The sequence below is a fragment of the Ascaphus truei genome, unplaced genomic scaffold (assembly GCF_040206685.1).
Source record: "Ascaphus truei isolate aAscTru1 unplaced genomic scaffold, aAscTru1.hap1 HAP1_SCAFFOLD_955, whole genome shotgun sequence".
NCBI lineage: Eukaryota > Metazoa > Chordata > Amphibia > Anura > Ascaphidae > Ascaphus > Ascaphus truei.
The window spans coordinates 19,458-42,976 of NW_027457294.1; the positions used below are offsets into that span (position 1 = coordinate 19,458).

Below are 23,519 nucleotides of genomic sequence, written 5' to 3' on the forward strand. Positions count from 1 at the left end.
CACGCTGCATCTAACCCATTCTGCACTGACACGCTGCATCTAACCCATTCTGCACTGACACGCTGCATCTAACCCATTCTGCACTGACACGCTGCATCTAACCCATTCTGCACTGACACGCTGCATCTGACCCATTCTGCACTGACACGCTGCATCTGACCCATTCTGCACTGACACGCTGATCTAACCCATTCTGCACTGACACGCTGCATCTAACCCATTCTGCACTGACACGCTGCATCTAACCCATTCTGTACTGACACGCTGCATCTGACACACCCATTCTGCACTGACACGCTGCATCTAACCCATTCTGTACTGACACGCTGCATCTGACACACCCATTCTGCACTGACACGCTGCATCTAACCCATTCTGCACTGACACGCTGCATCTGACCCACCCATTCTGCACTGACACGCTGCATCTGACCCATTCTGCACTGACACGCTGCATCTGACACACCCATTCTGCACTGACACGCTGCATCTGACACACCCATTCTGCACTGACACCCTGCACCTGACACACCCATTCTGCACTGACACGCTGCATCTAACCCATTCTGCACTGACACGCTGCATCTGACCCATTCTGCACTGACACGCTGATCTAACCCATTCTGCACTGACACGCTGCATCTAACCCATTCTGCACTGACACGCTGCATCTGACCCACCCATTCTGCACTGACACGCTGCATCTAACCCATTCTGCACTGACACGCTGCATCTGACCCATTCTGCACTGACACGCTGCATCTGACACACCCATTCTGCACTGACACCCTGCACCTGACACACCCATTCTGCACTGACACGCTGCATCTGACACCCATTCTGCACTGACACCCTGCATCTGACCCATTCTGCACTGACACGCTGCATCTGACCTATTCTGCACTGACACGCTGCATCTGACCCATTCTGCACTGACACGCTGCATCTGACCCATTCTGCACTGACACGCTGCATCTAACCCATTCTGTACTGACACGCTGCATCTAACCCATTCTGCACTGACACGCTTCATCTGACACACCCATTCTGTACTGACACGCTGCACCTGACCCATTCTGCACTGACACGCTGCATCTGACACACCCATTCTGCACTGACACGCTGCATCTGACACACCCATTCTGTACTGACACGCTGCATCTGACCCATTCTGCACTGACACGCTGCATCTGACACACCCATTCTGCACTGACACGCTGCATCTGACCCATTCTGCACTGACACGCTGCATCTGACCCATTCTGCACTGACACGCTGCATCTGACCCATTCTGTACTGACACGCTGCATCTAACCCATTCTGCACTGACACGCTGCATCTGACACACCCATTCTGCACTGACACGCTGCATCTGACACACCCATTCTGCACTGACACGCTGCATCTGACACACCCATTCTGTACTGACACGCTGCATCTGACCCATTCTGTACTGACACGCTGCATTTAACCCATTCTGCACTGACACACTGCATCTGACACACCCATTCTGTACTGACACGCTGCATCTAACCCATTCTGTACTGACACGCTGCATCTGACACACCCATTCTGCACTGACACGCTGCATCTGACACATCCATTCTGCACTGACACGCTGCATCTGACACACCCATTCTGCACTGACACGCTGCATCTGACACACCCATTCTGCACTGACACGCTGCATCTAACCCATTCTGTACTGACACGCTGCATCTAACCCATTCTGCACTGACACGCTGCATCTGACACACGCATTCTGCACTGACACGCTGCATCTGACACACCCATTCTGCACTGACACGATGCATCTGACCCATTCTGCACTGACACGCTGCATCTGACCCATTCTGCACTGACACGCTGCATCTGACCCATTCTGCACTGACACACTGCATCTGACACACCCATTCTGTACTGACACGCTGCATCTGACCCATTCTGCACTGACACGCTGCATCTGACACACCCATTCTGCACTGACACGCTGCATCTGACCCATTCTGCACTGACACGCTGCATCTGATCCATTCTGCACTGACACGCTGCATCTGACCCATTCTGCACTGACACGCTGCATCTAACCCATTCTGCACTGACACGCTGCATCTGACACACCCATTCTGCACTGACACGCTGCATCTGACACACCCATTCTGCACTGACACACTGCATCTGACACACCCATTCTGTACTGACACGCTGCATCTGACCCATTCTGTACTGACACGCTGCATCTAACCCATTCTGCACTGACACACTGCATCTGACACACCCATTCTGTACTGACACGCTGCATCTAACCCATTCTGTACTGACACGCTGCATCTGACACACCCATTCTGCACTGACACGCTGCATCTGACACATCCATTCTGCACTGACACGCTGCATCTGACACACCCATTCTGCACTGACACGCTGCATCTGACACACCCATTCTGCACTGACACGCTGCATCTAACCCATTCTGTACTGACACGCTGCATCTAACCCATTCTGCACTGACACGCTGCATCTGACACACCCATTCTGCACTGACACGCTGCATCTGACACACCCATTCTGCACTGACACGCTGCATCTGACACACCCATTCTGCACTGACACGATGCATCTGACCCATTCTGCACTGACACGCTGCATCTGACCCATTCTGCACTGACACGCTGCATCTGACCCATTCTGCACTGACACACTGCATCTGACACACCCATTCTGCACTGACACGCTGCATCTGACACACCCATTCTGCACTGACACGATGCATCTGACCCATTCTGCACTGACACGCTGCATCTGACACACCCATTCTGCACTGACACGCTGCATCTGACACACCCATTCTGCACTGACACGCTGCATCTGACACACACATTCTGCACTGACACGATGCATCTGACCCATTCTGCACTGACACGCTGCATCTGACCCATTCTGCACTGACACGCTGCATCTGACCCATTCTGCACTGACACACTGCATCTGACACACCCATTCTGCACTGACACGCTGCATCTGACCCATTCTGCACTGACACGCTGCATCTGACCCATTCTGCACTGACACGCTGCATCTGACCCATTCTGCACTGACACGCTGCATCTGACCCGTTCTGCACTGACACGCTGCATCTGACACACCCATTCTGCACTGACACGCTGCATCTGACCCATTCTGCACTGACACGCTGCATCTGACACACCCATTCTGCACTGACACGCTGCATCTGACACACCCATTCTGCACTGACACGGTACATCTGACATACCGCCCATTCTGCGGTGACAAGGACAGACACCCAGGGGTTCTGCAGGCGGTGTGCAAAGTGGGGAGCAACTGTTTGAAACCTATTTCGGAAAGATTGATACAATATGGATATTTGAAAAGAATAAGGACACAAAGCCTTCCGAAAATAAATCCATAGGAGGTGGAACGAAAAGCTTGTCAGTAAAAAAAGTAGTGGTACTCAGTACTCACTAGTATCAATCACACTGCACCACTGGTTAGTATACTATATAGTGTGTATCTGTACTATATGCAGAGCAATGTGCATGTGTTATACGTATAGTGTATATCTGTACTATATGCAGAGCAATGTGTATCTGTTATATGGATACTGTATAGTGTGTATCTGTACTATATGCACAGCAATGTGCATCTGTTATACGTACTATATGCAGAGTATGTATAACATCATTGTGCATGTGTACTATGCAGGGCAATGAGTGTCTGTTATATGACCATGTACTTCTAGACAATGTACAGAGCCTGTATTACTAATACATAGGAAGGGTTTAATATCACCCAAGTTATACTGGTGTGTGTTAATACGTTACACTGTTAGTACTCTGCCATACTGTGCTTACAGGGCAGCGTGTTCTGTGACTGGATATTACTCACGTTCATGAACAAAAACCACATATACAGCACCAGGAAATACGATGAGGTAACGCATGCATGCGAGTGTGTGTGTTTGTGAGTTGAATTAATGTGTGTTTGACCGTGACTGCATGGGAGGGTGTGCGTGGGTGTGCGAGAGTAACAGTGCGTGATGTCAAATGTGTTTGAAAGTGTGTGTGAATAACCAAATGTGTGTGCATGTGTATGTGAATGTAAGTCTGTGTGCAAGGCTGTGTATATGAATGGGTGTAAGTGTGTGCGTGAGTATGTGAATATTAGGGTGAGAGTGAATATGAGTATGTGAATGTGCGTGTGCATGAATCTAAGTGTATGTATGCGAGTGTGTGCGTGAGTATATGAATGCAATCTGAGAGAGTGACTATGAGTGTGTGTGAATGTGAGAGAGTGAATGTGAGAGTGAATATGAGTGCGTGTGAATGTGTGTGTGTGTGTGTGTGTGTGTGTGAATGTGAGAGAGTGAATATGAGTGTGAATGTGAGAGTGAATATGAGTGCGTGTGAATGTGTGTGTGTGTGTGTGAATGTGAGAGTAAATATGAGTGTGTGTGAATGTGTGTGTGTGTGTGAATATGTGTGTGTGTGAGAGAGAGTGTGCGTGTGAATGTGAGAGAGTGAATAAGTGTGTGTGTGTGTGTGTGCGTGTGAATGTGAGAGAGTGAATAAGTGTGTGTGTGTGTGTGTGTGTGTGCGTGTGAATGTGAGAGAGTGAATAAGTGTGTGTGTGTGTGTGTCTGCGTGTGAATGTGTGTGTGTGTGTGCGAATGTGAGAGAGTGAATGTGTGTGTGTGAGAGTGTGTGCGAATGTGAGAGTGAATATGTGTGTGTCAGTGCGTGTGAATGTGAGAGTGAATATGTGTGCGAGTGCGTGTGAGAGTGAATGTGTGTGTGTCAGTGCGTGTGAATGTGAGAGTGAATGTGTGTGAGAGTGAATGTGTGTGTGTGTGTGTGAGTACGAGCGAGTGTGTGTGCATGCGAGTGTGTGTGTGCATGAATCTAAGTGTATGTATGTGAGAGTGTGTGTGCATGCGAGTGTGTGTGTGCATGAATCTAAGTGTATGTATGTGAGAGTGTGTGTGCATGCGAGTGTGTGTGTGCATGAATCTAAGTGTATGTATGTGAGAGTGTGTGTGCATGCGAGTGTGTGTGTGCATGAATCTAAGTGTATGTATGTGAGAGTGTGTGCATGAATCTAAGTGTATGTATGTGAGAGTGTGTGTGCATGCGAGTGTGTGTGTGCATGAATCTAAGTGTATGTATGTGTGAGTGTGTGTGCATGCGAGTGTGTAAGTGCATGAATCTAAGTGTATGTATGTGAGAGTGTGTGTGCATGCGAGTGTGTAAGTGCATGAATCTAAGTGTATGTATGTGAGAGTGTGTGTGCATGAATCTATGTGTATGTATGTGAGAGTGTGTGTGCATGCGAGTGTGTATGAAGGTGAGCCTGCCTGTGTTATAATGAGTAACCCCAGCCTCTTCCCTCTCCCCGCAGGTCTGGAGGATGCAGGAGACAAACACTGCAACCACAACCACAGCCAACTCCCCGCAGGAGTCCTCCCCTGCCTCGGACAGGAGCCCTGCAGCAGGCACATAGCCAGGGCACAGCCCCACCCCCCAGGAAGCTTATCTCACACTCTGTGACCCTCCCCCCCAGACTGTGAGTGGGACTGAGAGTACGAGAGGCCGAGCCCTGGAAGTGTTATACAAATATATGGAAACATTAACATGAGGCCTTCCCCAGTCTGAGCAGCAGGACCAGGACTCGGGGGGAGAGCAGAGAGCTTCTAAGGAGCAGTGACTTGAAGCTGGCTGCCAGCTAGAGAGCCAGGGTCTCTTTTTTCCTGGCCCCTCCCCTCCACCTTTTTCTCCTGGCACTCCCTCCCCCTCACTTCTTTCTCCTGGCACCTCCCCCCCAACCCCTTTCTCCTGGCACCTCTTCCCCCCGCCCTGTTTCTCCTGGCACCTCTCCCCCCCCACCTCTTTCTCCTGGCACCTCCCCCCCCACCCCTTTCTCCTGGCCCCTCCCCCCCACCTCTTTCTCCTGGCCCTCCAGCCCCCTCTTTTTCCTGGCACCTCTCCCCCCCCTCCCACCCGTTTCTCCTGGCACCTCTCCCACCGCCCACCTCTTTCTCCTGGCACCTCTCCCACCGCCCACCTCTTTCTCCTGGCACCTCTCCCACCACCCACCTCTTTTTCCTGGCACCTCTTCCCCCCCCCCCCTCCCACCCGTTTCTCCTGGCACCTCTCCGGCCCACCCCTTTCTCCTGGCACCTCTCCCCCCGCCCTCTTTCTCCTGGCCCCTCTCCCACCGCCCTCTTTCTCCCGGCCCCTCTATCTCCCCTTTCTCCGTTTTCTGGCCTCTCCCCCTCCACCCCCCCTCCCCCCAAGCCTTGCTTTTTTACTCCCGGACTCTCTCCTCTCTCTGCGAGTCTCCAGCTCTCGCCCCCCCTGAGGATCCATCAGCGGGGGAAGAGATGAGAAACAAATTTCCCTTATTACTGGATAACAAGATTTCACAAGCAATTACTAGAGAGCGTGGCTCTGGCGGCCCGTCCATTTACCTTCCCATATTACCAACTCATCCACTTACTGCTCTCCCCACCTCCCACCCGGCTTCTCGTGTTACTCGGGAAATTAAAGGCCGGGGTATGGAGGTGCTAAAGGGGAGGTATTATCAGGGGACACAGTAAGTGCCTATCTGTGTCAGTAAGTCAATTAAATATTTCCTTGTGGTATCAGAGTGCCCGGAATGAATGTTTAATCACAATCCCTCCTGTACATCTCACGCCTCAGCATCCCCAGCCCGCTCTGTCTCTATACGTCTGTCTCATAAACACATCGCTCTCCTCCCTCACATCTCGGATTCTGCATTTAAGTATAATCACTTTGTCCGTCCCGTATCACCTCCCATCCCTCCCATCCCTCACATTCCTGCTTCCTACGGTCAAAGTGCTTCAACAACAAAAAGGTCGTGCTGCTCCTCTTCAGGCGGTGTGGCGGGTTCCCGGGCGCCCTTCCTGCAAGGTTGGCCCAGTAGCAACAGAGTATTATTTTGTAAATTAAATCCCGTTTTGTTGAGGAAATTGAACTGTACGTTTTGTAAATAATAAGTACTCGCTACCTGTAGCACTGCTCACACTTCCACCACGGTCTTCTTATTTTAAGCTCTCTGTAACCCCCTCATCTTTCTATGACTCTCCGTCTTTATAAATCCATGGCCCTCTCTTCTGCAGTCCTTTTATCTTTTGTATTTCATGGTCTATTCCCAACCGTTCTCTCCCCCCATCCTTCCTCCCCAACCGTTCTCTCCCCCCATCCTTCCTCCTCAACCGTTCTCTCCCCCCATCCTTCCTCCCCAACCGTTCTCTCCCCCCATCCTTCCTCCTCAACCGTTCTCTCCCCCCATCCTTCCTCCCCAACCGTTCTCTCCCTCCATCCTTCCTCCCCAACCGTTCTCTCCCCCCATCCTTCCTCCCCAACCGTTCTCTCCCCCCATCCTTCCTCCCCAACCGTTCTCTCCCCCCATCCTTCCTCCCCAACCATTCTCTCCCCCATCCTTCCTCCCCAACCGTTCTCTCCCCCCATCCTTCCTCCCCAACCGTTCTCTCCCCCCATCCTTTCTCCCCAACCGTTCTCTCCCTCCATCCTTCCTCCCCAACTGTTCTCTCCCCCCATCCTTTCTCCCCAACCGTTCTCTCCCTCCATCCTTCCTCCCCAACTGTTCTCTCCCCCCAACCGTTCTCTCCCCCCATCCTTCCTCCTCAACCGTTCTCTCCCCCATCCTTCCTCCCCAACTGTTCTCTCCCCCCATCCTTCCTCCCCAACCGTTCTCTCCCCCATCCTTCCTCCTCAACCGTTCTCTCCCCCATCCTTTCTCCCCAACCGTTCTCTCCCCCCATCCTTCCTCCTCAACCGTTCTCTCCCCCATCCTTTCTCCCCAACCGTTCTCTCCCTCCATCCTTCCTCCCCAACCGTTCTCTCCCCCCATCCTTTCTCCCCAACCGTTCTCTCCCTCCATCCTTCCTCCCCAACTGTTCTCTCCCCCCAACCGTTCTCTCCCCCCATCCTTCCTCCTCAACCGTTCTCTCCCCCATCCTTCCTCCCCAACTGTTCTCTCCCCCCATCCTTCCTCCCCAACCGTTCTCTCCCCCCATCCTTCCTCCCCAACCATTCTCTCCCCCCTCCTTCCTCCCCAACCATTCTCTCCCCCCATTCTTCCTCCCCAACCGTTCTCTCCCCCCATCCTTCCTCCCCAACCGCTCTCCCCCCAACCGTTCTCTCCCCCCATCCTTCCTCCCCAACCGTTCTCTCCCCCCATCCTTCCTCCCCAACCATTCTCTCCCCCATCCTTCCTCCCCAACCGTTCTCTCCCCATCTGTTTTTGTTGCAGTTCTTATCTCCCCCCCCCCCCTTTTATTTGACCTTTCTCTGTTTTCAGTCTCTCTACTCTCCTACTTTGTAACTTTATTTTACCTCTCTCCCTTTTTGACTGCCCTGCCATATACTCTCTCTCCCTTTCTGACTGCCCTGCCATATACTCTCTCTCCCTTTCTGACTGCCCTGCCACACACGCTCCTCCTATCTCTCTCCCTTTCTGACTGCCCTGCCACACACGCTCCTCCTATCTCTCTCCCTTTCTGACTGCCCTGCCACACACACTCTTATTCTCTCTCTCTCTTTCTGACTGCCCTGCCACACACACTCTCATTCGCTCTCTCTCTTTCTGACTGCCCTGCCACACACACTCTCATTCTCTCTCTTATCTAACTATACTCCTGCTGCTCTCCACTACACTATGTGTAACATCCCATTGCAGGGGTCCTTGGTGTACATGGACGCTCAGTACCCCGTCTGATGGACGGGAGATGTAATGAGGGACATTAGCAACTCCAACCTTTCTACAAACCTATGGAAAGCAATTGCAGTAAAGAGGTGTGTGTGTGTGTGTGTGTGTGTGTGTGTGTGTGTGTGTGTGTGTGTGAGACATGGGACAGCAGTGCACTTGGTGTAGTAACATACCTGTGTGCCCAATGCAATGAGGGGCAGAGGCAGCTATATCAATGTATGTGTAATGTGTCTCAGGAGAAACTCCCTGACTAACTCTCCAGTGAGTGTCGGGATTAATTCCTATTTAATCCTTAAATAAAGTGGCAGAGGGAGCCCCCTGGCTGCCAGTGTTTCTCTAATCAAGTACCTGGGGGATGAATTGACAGCTCGGAGCCAAAAGCCACCCGTGACACCCCCTGCTGTGCATGGTGCAAACTGCACCCTATCACTTAATCCCATCACTGTGACGGGTGTAATATTGTGCTCTGTTACCTAACACAGAGAGTATCAATGGTGTAATAAACAGGGCAATGCAGCCTCAATAAGGAAAACATCTCTGTGTGGAAATGCAAACCGGTGAGGCCGAAAAAAGATGGAATAATGAAATTGTGTCTTTATTGTTTTGCTATGTACAGAGCAGAGCACACAAGCAGCAGGAAATACATTATTGGGGAAGGGACGAAGCGAGGGAGGAGAGAGGGAAACACATGATATCTATTACATGTGCTGATAAGCAGGGAAACGCACACGTGAATGGGAATTAAAGCATTGTTAACTGTGTGTTACCCTGCTTCTTACCTTATTAAATACAAGGTAATAAACAAAGGCGGTTGGAGGAATGGGAAAAATGATAGAGACAGAGGGTGAGAGAGCGGGAGACACCGACAGAGAGACATTGTGATACGTGTCTTGTTGTATATGAGTGTCACACCTTTAACGTGACACAAGTTTGATAAAAGCCACAGAGGTGACACAGGAGGGCTGGAGATGGTGATTGCGGGCCATGGATGGGTGACTTACAGACCAGACACTCTGACCAGCCGTGCCTAGAATGAGAAGGTGGGGGTTATGGTAACGGAGTGAGCCCAGCGTAAGGGAGGGGAGGCACTCGGGCCCAGAGACACAAGAGTAAGGAGCCGGGACTGTGCAGTTACCTGTAGTGCTGAGGACACAGGAAAGCCTCCTTCCCCATCACAGTGACAGGGGAGCCACACACCACACAGCTCTGTCTGTTCAGGAAGAGCTGAGGGGAGAGGGACAGAGCACACAGCAGTCACTGACAGAAGGGATAAATACATGTGTGAGAGAGGGAAGAGGGAGAGATACATGTACAGAATAGAGCACATGCAACGGTTACTGAAGGGTAAGAGGGAGAGAGAAGGAGATGAGAGGGGCAAAGAGAGGAGAGAGAGAGTGCGCACCAGAGAGAGAGAGAGAGAGTGCGCACCAGAGAGAGAGAGAGAGAGTGCGCACCAGAGAGAGATAGAGAGCGCGCACGAGAGAGGGAAAGAGAGATGCAGAAATCACAGAGTACACAAAACTATTGCTGTCAGAAGACAAATACTTGGGCCACAGAGAGAGAGAGAGACAAGTAGGATGTACAGCAACGAGTGACAGTCATACACATTTACATGAGCACAGACAGCACACTGTGAGCAGCGAGAGACAGACCATCATACAGACAGAGCGGTTACCACTAAGATGAGAGAGGCGGTCATACATAGAGCAAACTCCGCAAAGAAGAGAAAAACACTTGGAAATAGAAATGTGAGTTCTCTGGGTCTCCCTCACCTGCCCAAATGCACCGGTCCGCAGGGAACAGAATAAGCAGATCAGAGCTGGGGACCTCAGGAAGCCGTCCCTGCACACGCGTGTGCAACGCAGGCTCTGCCAAACACAGGCGGCACAAGCAGGAGATGGAATACACGTGCAGAGCTTTGCTTCATTATTCCATAGCAGGGAGGAAAGGAGCGACGCTCTGCAGATATGTTTGGGTGGAGGAGTAATGGGGTGATGCTCTGCACAGCAGATCTCTTTGGCAGAAGTAATAATTGAGCGGTGCTCTTTAGATCTCTATTGCAGGTATGGGCATAATAGAGCAATGTTGTGCAGATCTTTTTGGCGGGTAGGAGGATAATGCAGAGATGCTCTGCAGACCTGGCAGGTGGGTGGTGGTAATGCTGTGTAGTTACCTTCAGGTATTGAGCGCGCTCGTGGACAGGGATGACCCGGGCACGGGGATCCTCTCGCAGGAACTGGACCAGGCGGCCGCTCAGTTTGGCCTCTTGCAGCAGCCGCGGAAGCTGGGACACCACGGTGACATCATCCGGGCAGCGGTACTCGTAGTAATCGGCAAGGCTGCTGAGGTACTGCTGGCGGGAGTCCTGTCCATCCAGCAAACACTGCTCCACCGCCTGCACTCGGAAAACATGCAGAGTAGTAACTAGTGCGGCATCTGCACACACACTGTGTACACAGCGCGCACAGACTCACTGCATGTTTACGCAGAGAGCGCACCCCCACTGCACGATGTGATACAGTCACGGTCTCTGTATGGGCTGGAGTGGTGCAGCTAGTGTACTTTCCAGCCTACAGAAAGTTAAACTCCCCTGAGGAGGCTTGTTGCAGGTGCAGCAAATCAACAAGCAGCACTCCTGATTGAACAGGAGGTGTAAAAGGGAGACAGAGCTGACCCTATTGAGATAGAGATAGAGAGAGAGACTTCTCCCCAGCCAGGAAGAAGCTGACTGGCACAGTCCCCAAGCCTGCTGGACGGTGATCGCAGAGCCCGCTGGGACTGCCTGTGTTGCCCATCCAAGACGAAGCAAGGACGCAAGCCTACTGTGGAAGCAGGGCTGTCCAGGTGTTTGGATCAAGAGAGAGATATCCTGGACTCTTGTGGGACCGAGTCCCCAACAAAAGATAAGGACTATGATAAGGTCATAAAGAGTATATTTGTAAGACTGAGTGGGTTATTTAAAGCTGAGAACCAGTTTAGTTGGCCAGCAAATCAGAGAGGGAGCTGATGTGTAGACAGTCTCCTAATAGGGGAAGGTGTTATTTTTATGCTTTGTTTTCTTTAAATGGACGGTGGGCCTATTGTTGTTTTGTTTATCCCCTGTAAATGAAACCCTGTATACCGAAATATAGTTTCCTGCCTTGAATACGGGACACAAAAACCCACAACGTGACGGAGGCATTAAACGTATACACAGAAAGCACCCTCAAGCAGAAGGAAAACGGTGCGAGGTGGAGGGTGAGCTTGCAGACAGTGAGAGGTGCAGGGTGAGCTTGCAGAGACAGTGAGAGGTGCAGGGTGAGCTTGCAGAGCAGGTTGTGCATTACGATGTAGATGAGTGGTTCCTAATAAAAAATATGTTTTCCGTGAATCCCTAATTAATACTGTACATCTTTGACCAATACCAGGCTATATAGTGTCCTGAACTTGTGTGGGGAACACACGCTTCATAAGGCCCCAAACGGCAGACCAGTGTGTGCAGGCAGCAAGAGGGGTGTAGCTGTCTACTCACTGCGGGAGTTTCCAAAGTCATGCCCCATAATGCCTTGCTGCTGTAGACGCAAAGCATTGTGGGGAGTGACTTTGGACACTCCTGCTGCAATTGACAGCTATACTCCCCCCGACCCCCCCACGCTAAGGTGCAGTTTGGGGACTTACTAATAAGTGTGCAGTCCCCACTATACTGCTATACACTATATATATATACTGCTATACCCTGGGGGTTCCCCAAACTCCCTGTTGGGAGTCACTAATGTAGATCAGAGATACAAAAACAGGTTATGCTTTTGCTTTTTTCCTGTACTGTATAATCACCTTTTGCATTGCGGATACTTATCCTGCTAAAGAAGAAGAGAAGAAAGGCCTTCCGCCTGCCGATTGCCTTGTGTATGAACATGGCATTGTAGGAAATTAGACTGTAAGTTCTCTGGGGCAGGGATTCCCTTTCCTATCGAGCGCTATTTTATTTCCTGCATTCTAAAGGCTATTGTGTAAAGCGATAGGTACACTGCGCTCAATAAAAATATACTGAACATACATGTGCATGTGCGCTGTACAGACACACAACTGGAAACAGACATACATACATACATACACACACAGACTCCGTACACACGTACAAAACTAATGCACATACAGCACACACATATCTACACATTAAGTCTGTAAATACTCCGCGCACACGCAGGATGGAAGCGCACACGCGAGATGGGAGCGCGCACAGTTTTGGGATCCCTTGATGCCCCTTCTACCCCATGCCCTTATTCGCCCCTGACCCTCGCCCATGGACTCCCTAGATACCATTGCCACGCTGCCATGGAAGAAGCTCAGTGTGTCTCTCCCTCTGTGGTCCCGGCCCACCCGCAGCAGCACGCTCAGGGTTCTGCGCAGCGAGGCCCAGTGCATGGTGGGAAACTGCGGGCAGCCTGCTATCTCGCCCAGCGCTCCCTGCAGGTCTCTCTCCCCCGCTCCCTGCGGGCAGCACTGCAGCAGGCACAGGAGCTGTAATAGAGAAACGACACAGAGAGAGGGGCAGCCTGATGTCCATGACCCGCCAGCAAGTGAAAGGGTTAAACACACACTGGGTCCCATCCGCTAAGTGGTGCTCTGCCACGAAACACCTTCCAGAACCAGAAGACACTATCAGTGAAGTGACTAAGGCCCCTAGATTGTAAGCTCTTGAGAACAGGGACACCCTTTTCCTTTTATGTCTGATGCTTACGCCTGCATTGTATCTAGTTTCTGGTATTTTAACATTGTTTATATGCTTGTCCTGTGCGCAGTTTGTGCTATAGAAATATAATGATATTGTGTTGGGTACACATTGTGAAGCGTCGCCGCCCTTTCACCTCCTTGACCCTTGCTCCCTGGTCCTCCTGCACCAGCCTCTGGATAATATTTCCCAGCAGCCCTTGCAGCGTGTCTGGGAATCCCGCTATCTTCTGGGTGAGCGTCTCGAACACGCCGAAGACGCGCAGTTCCTCGCAGGCCAGGGACAGCCACAGCGGGTTCAGGGAGGAGGCGTGCTGAAGCAGGAGGTGGAGCTGCTCAGCGCTCAGTGTCTGCAGGGGATGGAGAAGGGGGATGCGTTCCAAAAAACAATCAGTCTGCGTGTCCTTCTGCGCCCTCGGTCGAACCTTCTGTACTAATCTCAGTGTGCCCTGTGTCACTGTCTCCCCCTGCCCCTCCCTGGTCCCTCTGTCTGTAACCTCCTCTATCACTTGTATCTCTGTCTGTCATTATTAGTATCGTTTATTTGTAAAGCACCAACATATTCTGCAGCGCAGTACAGCGGGGGGTACAGAGCTATGTATATGACATACCAAATAAGGACAAGCGCAGACAGATACAGAAGGTAATGAGAGCCCTGATCCGGAGAGCTGACACTCTACAGGGAATAAGGGGCAATGTTGAAGCAAGAAGGTAAACTGTCTGCTCGTTGTGGGATGGAGTATACATCATGATGGAGTATGCCTCAGCCCGACTGCTGATCCCATTGAGATCTGAGGGTGGGGATGTTAGGGGGTTTTACATAGAGTGGAGATGGGTCCAGCCGTACAGCTGGTCCCAGTTGGGTTAGAGGTAAAGTGAGTAGGCCTCCTTGTAAAAGGTGCGTTTTCAGGGAGTTACTAAAGATCTGAAGGCTGGGGGAGAGCCTGGCGGTGCGTGGTAGGGAAGTCCAGAGAGAGGGGGCAGCACAGGAGACGTCTTGTAGGTGGGATTGAGAGGAGGTAGGGCAGGAGAGGCAGATGTCGTGGGCAGCACATGGGGGCGTTGAGTCCTTCCTCTTATCCCTGGGTTTTGTCCCTGTCTGCTTCTCCCTGACCCCTCTGCTTGTCTGTCGCCTGCCCGGGCCCGGCTGCCTGTCACCTTGCTGTAGCGGGACAGGTATACCACAGCCAGGCTCTGTGCAGATTCCGGGGACAGCGGCTCCAGGCGCTGGTAGTAAGGTATACCCGCAGCGGGGACGGCTGTGTTTGGGATGCTGGTGATGACACAGCGGCAGGACGGGGTCAGGAATCTCTCTGTGCACAGCCAGGACAGGAGGTCAGAGGCATCCGAGGGAGCGGAGAGCTGGGGACAAAACACGTCATTTAGCAAGTGTGTATGTGTCCGCACCGTATTATACACGTGTGTATCGCCCGGCAGTGTACACAGTGCTGCAGTTATGTGTATACATAACTGAATTTATTAGATTTTTGGGAGATCAAAAATAGACGATAGGAGACAAAAGTGTACACTGGCCGACAGAACTGGGAGGCTATCTGAAAAGTATTATTTCCTGTCCTGTGATAATAATATTATTAATAACACTATATGTTAAGTAATATTACAAGTAATAATGTTAATAAGTAATATTGCATATACAGTATTAGTATAGTTTGTATTATTTATTTAGTGCCCGCATATTCCACGGAGCAATATGATGAATAGGGGAGTGAAACTAAATAGCAATGTATAAAAAAAACATTACAACGGTAACACATTCGGGTATGGTAAGTGCACTGGGGATTTATATAGGTGTATACAGTGCCGGCAGTATACATGGTACTGTATTGATATGTATTGTGCTGTGAGTATACATGGCGCTGTATTTATATGTGTATACAGTGCAGGCGGTTCACACAGTGCTGTATTGGAGTATACACCGTACTGTATTTGTGTGTATACAGTGCTGTGTGTATACAGTGCTGTGAGTATACAGGGTGGTGCATGGATGTGTATAGAGTGCTGTGAGTATACATGGTGGTGTATAGAGTGCTGTGAGTATACATGGTGCTGTATTTATGTGTAGGCAGATCACAGTGCTGTCTGTATGCGTATATATTGTTGGCAGTGAATTTCTGGGTGCAGTACAAGGCTACATCGTTCACGTGGTTGTACCTGATTTACTGCATCAACAAATATATACAGAGCAGTGTCCGGCGAGCTGGCGGCCAGAACCTGCTCCGCAATAACCTTCATCTCCTCATTCCTAGTACAATCTCTCAGTCTCAGGAGAACTTCCTCGCGCTCTGAAAACCCACGGAAAGGAGAGAAAGGTAACGCGGAGGAAGGTGCCTTACAGCAGGGGGCTCAACTCCAATCCTCAAGCCCCCTTCTCCCCCCTCAACAGGTCTTCAGGACATCCCAGCTTCAGCACAGGCGGCACAATCAGAGACTCAGTCTTTGACTCTGAGCCACCTGTGCTAAAGCAGGGACCTATTGAGCCACCTGTGCTGAAGCAGGGATATCTTGAAAACCTGACCTGGTGGGGGGCTGGGAGGACTGGAGTTGAGCACCCCTGCTATCAGGCCCCGATAAAGTTTTTCTATATCAAGGAGCCTCCCATCAGGATACTTCCTCCAATGAATATCATATGTAGGTTAGGAGACTCTCCCCTCTATCCCGACTGATAAGGTACCTAGAGACCAAAGAGCCCATACCAACAGTCTGCTGCATGCGGACAAGGCATACCTGCTCCGTTTGGCATGACTTGGCAACACAGACGCATCAGGAGGTTGCTGAGCTGGACCGAAGAGGGAGAGCAGCCGATGAAATGATAAAATACTCTGCAGTGAGGCAGCTGGGGATGAAAACCAGAGCAAGGGGTTAAAGACTAAAGGCGGCGGCCCCAGTATTTACTGTGCACGCGCGCCTGGCGACCTTACGGTGCGTGCACAGTTTAAAGCTGCGGTCTGTAGGGGAGCGATGGGATGCGGGGGCGCGTCCATGATGGGGCATATCTGCCCTTCCATTGGCTGCCCGCCGACCACGTGATCGCGGCATGGGAAGACTAAATTCTTGTCTTCCCTGCCAGCGTACGCGTCATTGCGCTTTGCGCGCCCACACACACACGGCCTCTGGGGCCTGCTCCATAGAGGGCTGTGCTGTGGTGTGTGGTGCGCACGCTGTAGCGGCCACTGGGGACCTACATGAGGTCTGGAACATATGCTTTGGCACACTCCAGATTCACACACCTGGTGCAGTAGGGAGCATACTGATTGGCTCACACGGTGAGCACCGTACGAGGTTCCTGCCACTTACCTTGAGTGCTCTGGCTATGCAGGCAGCTAGTAGGGAGGACTTGCCCATGCCGGGCTCTGCTGTGATCATGTACAGAGGTATACTGGGAGGATAGTGAGGCCCATGCTCTGACCCCTCACTCCTCCAGGTGTCCAGACGCTGCTGGGGGTCGGCCAGATCCACTTGTAGGAACGCCAGGACCCTCTGTAACTCCAGATCCCGGCCGAGGAACAACTGGCACCTTTGCTGCAGGAAAAGCTGGTGCTGAGCTGCCTCTGCCTGTTCCCTGCGGACATAAAGACTGGCAGTGCGAGACAGGCAGGCAGTGCGGGGCTCTGTGCGAGACAGGCAGGCAGTGCGGGGCTCTGTGCGAGACAGGCAGGCAGTGCGGGGCTCTGTGCGAGACAGGCAGGCAGTGCGGGGCTCTGTGCGAGACAGGCAGGCAGGCAGTGCGGGGCTCTGTGCGAGACAGGCAGGCAGGCAGTGCGGGGCTCTGTGCGAGACAGGCAGGCAGGCAGTGCGGGGCTCTGTGCGAGACAGGCAGGCAGTGCGGGACTCTGTGCGAGACAGGCAGGCAGTGCGGGGCTCTGTGCGAGACAGGCAGGCAGTGCGGGGCTCTGTGCGAGACAGGCAGGCAGTGCGAGGCTCTGTGCGAGACAGGCAGGCAGTGCGGGGCTCTGTGCGAGACAGGCAGGCAGTGCGGGGCTCTGTGCGAGACAGGCAGGCAGTGCGGGGCTCTGTGCGAGACAGGCAGGCAGTGCGGGGCTCTGTGCGAGACAGGCAGGCAGTGCGGGCCATGAGCTCAGCAGACAGCACTGTAATTACTCTGAGACCACCACAGCAGTCCTGTGCATCCCTATACCCCCATCTTACCAGGAGGGTCCCGCTCGCTGAGACAAAACCCCTGCGTGCCCGGGGAAGCTCTGCAGGATCCGTGTCTGGAGGAACCGCAGAACCCAAGAGGAGAACTCGTCTGAAAATCCTAGTCGGACCTGAGCGGAGAGACAGAGTGTGAAACTTATCTTTGCGTAGCAACCTGCGCTCCTATCTGGCACCGTATAGTGAACAGTGAACACTGTATTTACCTTCTCTGCCCTGGTGCTGCTGTCTGTACCCAGCACCTGGCAGCCATATCTCAGTATCTGCTCTGCAGGGAAGCGCTGGCACATTCGCTCCTTCAGTGATTGCAATAGTAGTGCCCTACTGCCTGTGTCTTGGTACCTTGGTAACTCCTCTGGGGGCAGGCTGCCCAGGAAGGCTGGATCCCGCAGGCAGAAGCTAGCATTAGGGTTGCAGATCCGGTAAGCCCCATGCAAGATCTCCATCCCGGTAACAGACATGTCAGGAACCCAGCGGTACTGATCCACCAACTCCTGTGGTACCGCAGCAATATCTGGGATCCAACCAACGCTGAGAGGTAGGAGAGAGAGAAAATGAGATGGACACAGGAGAGATAAGCAGATATGAACAGGAGTAATCTTTAGGAGAAAGAGAAAACACGGAGAGGAAAATGGACAGGGAAAAAGACAGGAATTAAAAGAAATACGAAGAAATAGCAATACAAATCAAGAAATGGACAGGGAAAAAGAAAATGATACAGAGTGACATGAGAAAAATGTATTACGGTATATCTTCTGGGGACAGAGACGGGTTTTCTTTTCAGATTTGATTTTTTTCCCCTTTAATATGTGCCCCAATACAATCCACACAATAAGTAATTAGTTAAGTTGCTGATCGATCCGTTCTCCTGTGATCGATCAGCGAAGATTTGGCTCGGGGGTTCACTAAATGGCTGTCAGTGCAGAAGAAGAGGAACAAAGATGCAAAGTTCTGTTGGGAAGATCATGTGACCAGGCAGTCACTAGATACTATTGGTGCACTGCTAGAGAGAAGGCGGGGCTCAAAAAGGGGTGTGCCAGTGCCAGTGCCAGTGCCAGTTTCAGAAGGGGAAGGATGTGACTTTGTAAATGGTTGCTATAGAAACAAAAAATACTTGTTACATTATAATACATAAAAAATGTAATTCAGAGTTGTTTTATTTTTTTAAATTCTACAAGTATTTTCTCATAATACAAAACTGATTTTAAAAAAAAACCAGATGTAGGATATTCCTTGCATAGCTCAGCTGCCACCATGTTCCTAGATGACAGGGCGGCGCTCTATAGCTGTCAGGCAGGGACATTGGAGCTTACCGTTCCCCCAGCAGTATCACCATCAGGGGTTTGCCATGTGTGTCCTGGTGACATCGGTCCAGCTCTCCCAGGCAGGTGCTGAGAATCTTGCTTGAGGGGGTGTCCAGGGGGATCCCCCACCTTAAGTCACACTCTACCAGACACAGACCGCGAGCCTCGCACCACTCCCTGAGCTCCGGGAAAACCTGCAGCAAGACAAGAGGGAGACCCAAACTCTGAGGGCACTGCTGGGGAGGTCACACTGCGAGAGGACACTGCTGGGGGGGAGGTCACACTGCGAGAGGGCACTGCTGGGAGGGGTCACACTGCGAGAGGACACTGCTGGGGAGGTCACACTGCGAGAGGACACTGCTGGGGGGGAGCTCACACTGCGAGAGGGCACTGCTGGAGGGGAGGTCACACTGCGAGAGGGCACTGCTGGGAGGGGTCACACTGCGAGAGGACACTGCTGGGGAGGTCACACTGCGAGAGGACACTGCTGGGGGGGAGGTCACACTGCGAGAGGGCACTGCTGGCGGGGAGGTCACACTGCGAGAGGACACTGCTGGGGGGGAGGGTCACACTGCGAGATGGCACTGGGGGGGTCACACTGCGAGAGAGCACTGCTGGGAGGGGTCACACTGCGAGAGGGCACTCCTGGGGGGGGTCACACAGTGAGAGGACACTGCTGGGGGGTCACACAGAGGTCGCTGCTGAGGTCACACAGAGAGGGCACTGCTGGGAGGGGTCACACTGCGAGAGGGCACTCCTGGGGGGGGGGGGGGTCACACAGAGGTCGCTGCTGAGGTCACACAGAGAGGGCGCTGCTGGGAGAGAATGCCTGCAGAATTTCGTTACCTGTTTCACTAGCACCTCTCGCTCCGAGTGGAAGTCATCGAACGTTGACGAGACAAAAACCCTCACGGTCTCCCAGCCCTGGGGCGGTGGGGCGGCGGCACTGTGATCGGGCCCCTTCATCTCAAGGGACCATCTGTCAATCATGTCCCACATCTGGGTCAAGTCCAGAGCTGGGGACTGAGAGAATAAGGCTCAGTATATATATGTGTGTGTGTGTGTGTGTGTGTGTGTGTGTGTGTGTGTGTGTGTGTGTGTGTGTGTGTGTGTGTGTGTGTGTGTGTGTGTATATATATATATATATATATATATATAAATAAATAAAAACGAGTTCATATTGATTTTTATTTTCGTGACACACACACACACACACACACACACACACACACACACACACACACACACACACACACACACACACCTCTCTCTCGCAGAAGGGACTCTATATTGCCCCACGAGGATGAGCTGCGTGTACCTGCCCCACACCGTGGCTCCTTTACCTCTGCGCTCCCCCGGTCCCCTGCTTTGGGGTCCTGCAGGTCTCCCTCGCCGGTTCCCCGGGGTCTCCCAGGCCTGGAGACTACTAGGCCCATGTTGGTTTATAAGGACCCGGTGCGGATCGCCCTGAGACAGCCAGACGCGGTTACCATGGAGACCGCAGAGCACGTGACACCCGGAAGCGCCGGAGCCAGCACGTGGTGAGTGTGTACACATTGCTGATTGTGGAGGTGCCGTTACTCGCACACAATGTCAGGGGAACAAGCACAGCGCACACAGCCGAGGGCGGCACAAACATCCACAGCTGTCTGTTGGCACCAAGAACTGATGGAGTTGTAGCTTTATTTGATGTTTATTAAAATAAAAACAAATTATATATATAGTTTTGGAAACAAGACAGACATTCTGCCCTAATTACTTGCAGTCATTAAGTAACATTAACACCACTACTTGTTAAAAAAATTAAAATAAATAGTGCTAGGTGTCAGATTTAAAAAATCTACTTTAAGAGGATAATCTGGTTAGTCCGTTGGGCACCACAGCCCAATCTTTTGGCCCTGTGCCCCCTGCCTGCTTAGCCCCTGTGCTCGCACCCCCCCTATCCCGCGCCAAATGACGCTGCGACATCATTTGGCTTGGGCGCGCCCCCAGGTAGGCATTATCCATAGTGGAGTCGTGCGCGCCCGTCACCCCATAGCGATCTGTTAACAATAATTATGCAATGGTTTAGGGTAAAAATGCTGGGTTTTCCCCCAATCCTAGCTCCTGTTCATATATTGTGCAGGGACCAGACAGAAAAAAAAAAAAGCATGTTTCTGATTTTATTGTAGTGGAGTAGAAGCGCATAGGAGAAAAGCATCATAAAAATAGCCACCATGTACTGGTGAAAAAAGTGTGAAAGACCTGAAGGGGTTAAATAAAGCATGAGCTTATGTGAGTAGTGCAATTAAAATCTGGTTAAAGCCAGCATCATAGTTACCTTTACTATAGAGGCAAACTGGGTGCACACTTGATGTGGCATGCAGGCTTACAAATGCTTTGGCCAAAGAGTTTAACAAAATACCCTTTATCATGCGATTATTTTATCTTGGCCTAATTGGTAGGAGCGCAGGAATCATTCTTTTTGTTACTCAATGGGAGTGTCTAAAAAGTGCTGATCTGTACATCAAGTCCTATGGCAGGGAGGCTCAGTTGTTCCTGGGCAAGCTTGAGACTGAAAGTATGAAGACTTCTACGGTTGATGGTATACAGCTTGCCAGCTGACAGTCTGCTCCCACGGCGTCCCTCTGCAATGTGCTGGGGGTCCCCTCTTTAAAGCTATAAGGTACTTTTATGTATTGAATCACCCCTGATTGTGGTTCCCCTCTCTATTTTACATTTCATGTGTCCCGGAATCACAAGTGGAACGACGCGCCGGAGGATCCCCCCCCCTTTTTTCTGTGACATTATATAGAGGTTGGTGAATCACCTCTAAGAAACTCGGGCAGCAGGATTACACTTTGTGAAGGACTGAAGTCTTGAACTATACTGTAGTACGGTTGGCGCAATTGTCATTTTTCTCTTTATATATGTGACGTCATGACGCCAGAGCCGAGGTAAGGGGGGTGCAGAGAGAGGGGAACTGCCGGCAGGGGGGCGCAGGGGAAAAAGTTTGCGCTCCCAACAATACCAATACCCCATCATAAAACCTCAGCTCACTATTTCTATAGGTTACGGTCTTGTCTGCAATGTTGTGCTGCCCTGTGGAATTCTGATGAATGAAAACAAAATCAACGTGACTAAATGACACAATATTTATTTATTACAAAGTAAGACGTTATACATCGGAAAGTGAAAGGAGGTCAGATGCTGACCAGGTTTTCCTGCAATACATCTAGTGTCTTGCAGTGTCTCTACAGCACAGGGTCACAGGTGCTGAAGGGTGTCACACAGCTAGGGGAACGCACGGTCATTGTAGCCGGTGACACCGTAGAGTGTCCGTCACAGTAGCTGGTAATACCGTGGGGTGACCGTGTCACTGACTCAGGTGAGGGTTTTGCTGCATCAGCCACTCTATGGTCTCCAGGAGGTACGGCATGCGATAATGCCGCGCGATATTCCGGAACACGTCCACCTGCTCCGCAAACATCTGCAAAGTCAGACCGCGTACAATCAGAGACAAAACAAAGAGAGGTGCAAGTGCAAATAGCACTACTTATCTGGGCTTACGTTTACCAAGAAATCCAGCACGTAAATCAAGGTGATAATGTGATAATGAATAAATAAATGAATAATAAATGACTATCCTTGGAGAAAATGCTGCTCCCAAAGCCCCTGAGGAAGTTCATATTTGAACGAAACGCGTCGGGCGGAGTTTGGCTGAGCGTAGGAACTTTGGGAGGACATTTGTTTGCTGCTGGAGGTCTGCAGCTGAGATTTGGTTCCAGAATTTTCAACCTTGTGATTTCATCTAGTGCTGAAGCGGCCGTTTAAGCAGGATCCCGGGCTGATTGGAGGCGCTGCTATCCAGTTCCAGTGCTGTTACCCAGGGAGGACTGCATGCGCGTCTCAAAGTTGCCTATGTAAGTGCATTACGTTGTGTTTTTGATATATAAAAGCAATCTACACTATATTTGCTTTGTCTTTTCTACGTGGGAATCCCCTCCCCCTTCAACCCTCATGGAATTCCCTATGGATGTATGAAGAGGTTATCTAGATGTCCTTCTGAGTTGGTTACTCTATATAACCCCACTGCCTGATTTTATACGTGGAACATTCACAGAAACTCCTATTCGTATTTAAAATTGTGTATACTGTATTGCACTATTCTTATTTTCTTTCGATGTCCCTGGATGAAATTTGCGTACAGTCAGAGCAAGGCAAAGGCAAAGTTGCCTAACAGTGAGCCTGGAGCCGGCCAAGTGACCTTACAACTCTATTCCTCCCCCCCAAGGTGCATCTGAACTTACCTTGATGGAGATGGTGAGGTTGAAGTCCCCCGCACATCTGCAATACACGGGCATGTTGGCCTCTTTCACACCCTTACACTTCATGCACATCTGGGACCGGGAACAGGTAATGAAAACAAAAAGGAGAGAACAAAGGACTGAATACACAGAGGGAGAAATAGGATGTGAGAGAGGGGAAGAGTGAGGCGAGAGTGGGGGGAAAAGGATGGGATCAGAGGGGATACAAGGATGGGCTAAATCAGAGGAGATACAAGGATGGGCTAAATCAGAGGAGA

The 23,519-nt window shown here is 51.3% G+C and overlaps 2 protein-coding genes across 5 annotated transcripts in view; both read right to left on the minus strand.

Annotated features, from left to right (window-relative positions):
* Positions 1 to 9,344: 9,344 nt before the first annotated feature.
* Positions 9,345 to 20,463, minus strand: LOC142486570 (telomerase protein component 1-like). 3 transcript variants are annotated; one of them, XM_075585148.1, is made up of 15 exons: positions 20,299 to 20,462; positions 19,802 to 19,978; positions 18,965 to 19,149; positions 17,858 to 18,182; positions 17,646 to 17,764; positions 16,794 to 17,058; positions 16,224 to 16,332; positions 15,651 to 15,781; positions 14,637 to 14,840; positions 13,616 to 13,828; positions 13,068 to 13,268; positions 10,942 to 11,163; positions 10,541 to 10,636; positions 9,904 to 9,992; positions 9,345 to 9,795 (listed from the first exon to the last, which is right to left on the minus strand). In XM_075585148.1, exons 1-15 carry the CDS (start codon positions 20,389 to 20,391, stop codon positions 9,675 to 9,677), a joined length of 2,550 nt encoding a protein of 849 aa, XP_075441263.1. In that variant the 5' UTR covers positions 20,392 to 20,462; the 3' UTR covers positions 9,345 to 9,674. The 3 variants fall into 3 exon arrangements, with proteins under 3 accessions (XP_075441263.1, XP_075441264.1, XP_075441265.1); XM_075585149.1 differs by having other exon boundaries at positions 20,274 to 20,408; XM_075585150.1 differs by lacking the exons at positions 9,345 to 9,795; positions 9,904 to 9,992 and having other exon boundaries at positions 10,618 to 10,727; positions 20,299 to 20,463.
* A 1,612-nt stretch (positions 20,464 to 22,075) lies between these two features.
* Positions 22,076 to 23,519, minus strand: part of POLE (DNA polymerase epsilon, catalytic subunit) — a 58,209-nt gene continuing 56,765 nt past the window's right edge. For both annotated transcript variants that reach the window (XM_075585144.1, XM_075585143.1), the window contains exons 48-49: positions 23,245 to 23,334; positions 22,076 to 22,424 (exon numbers count right to left, since the gene is read on the minus strand). In XM_075585144.1, coding sequence (XP_075441259.1) covers positions 22,311 to 22,424; positions 23,245 to 23,334 — 204 coding nt within the window. In that variant the 3' untranslated portion in view covers positions 22,076 to 22,310. The remainder of the gene's footprint in view (positions 22,425 to 23,244; positions 23,335 to 23,519) is intronic.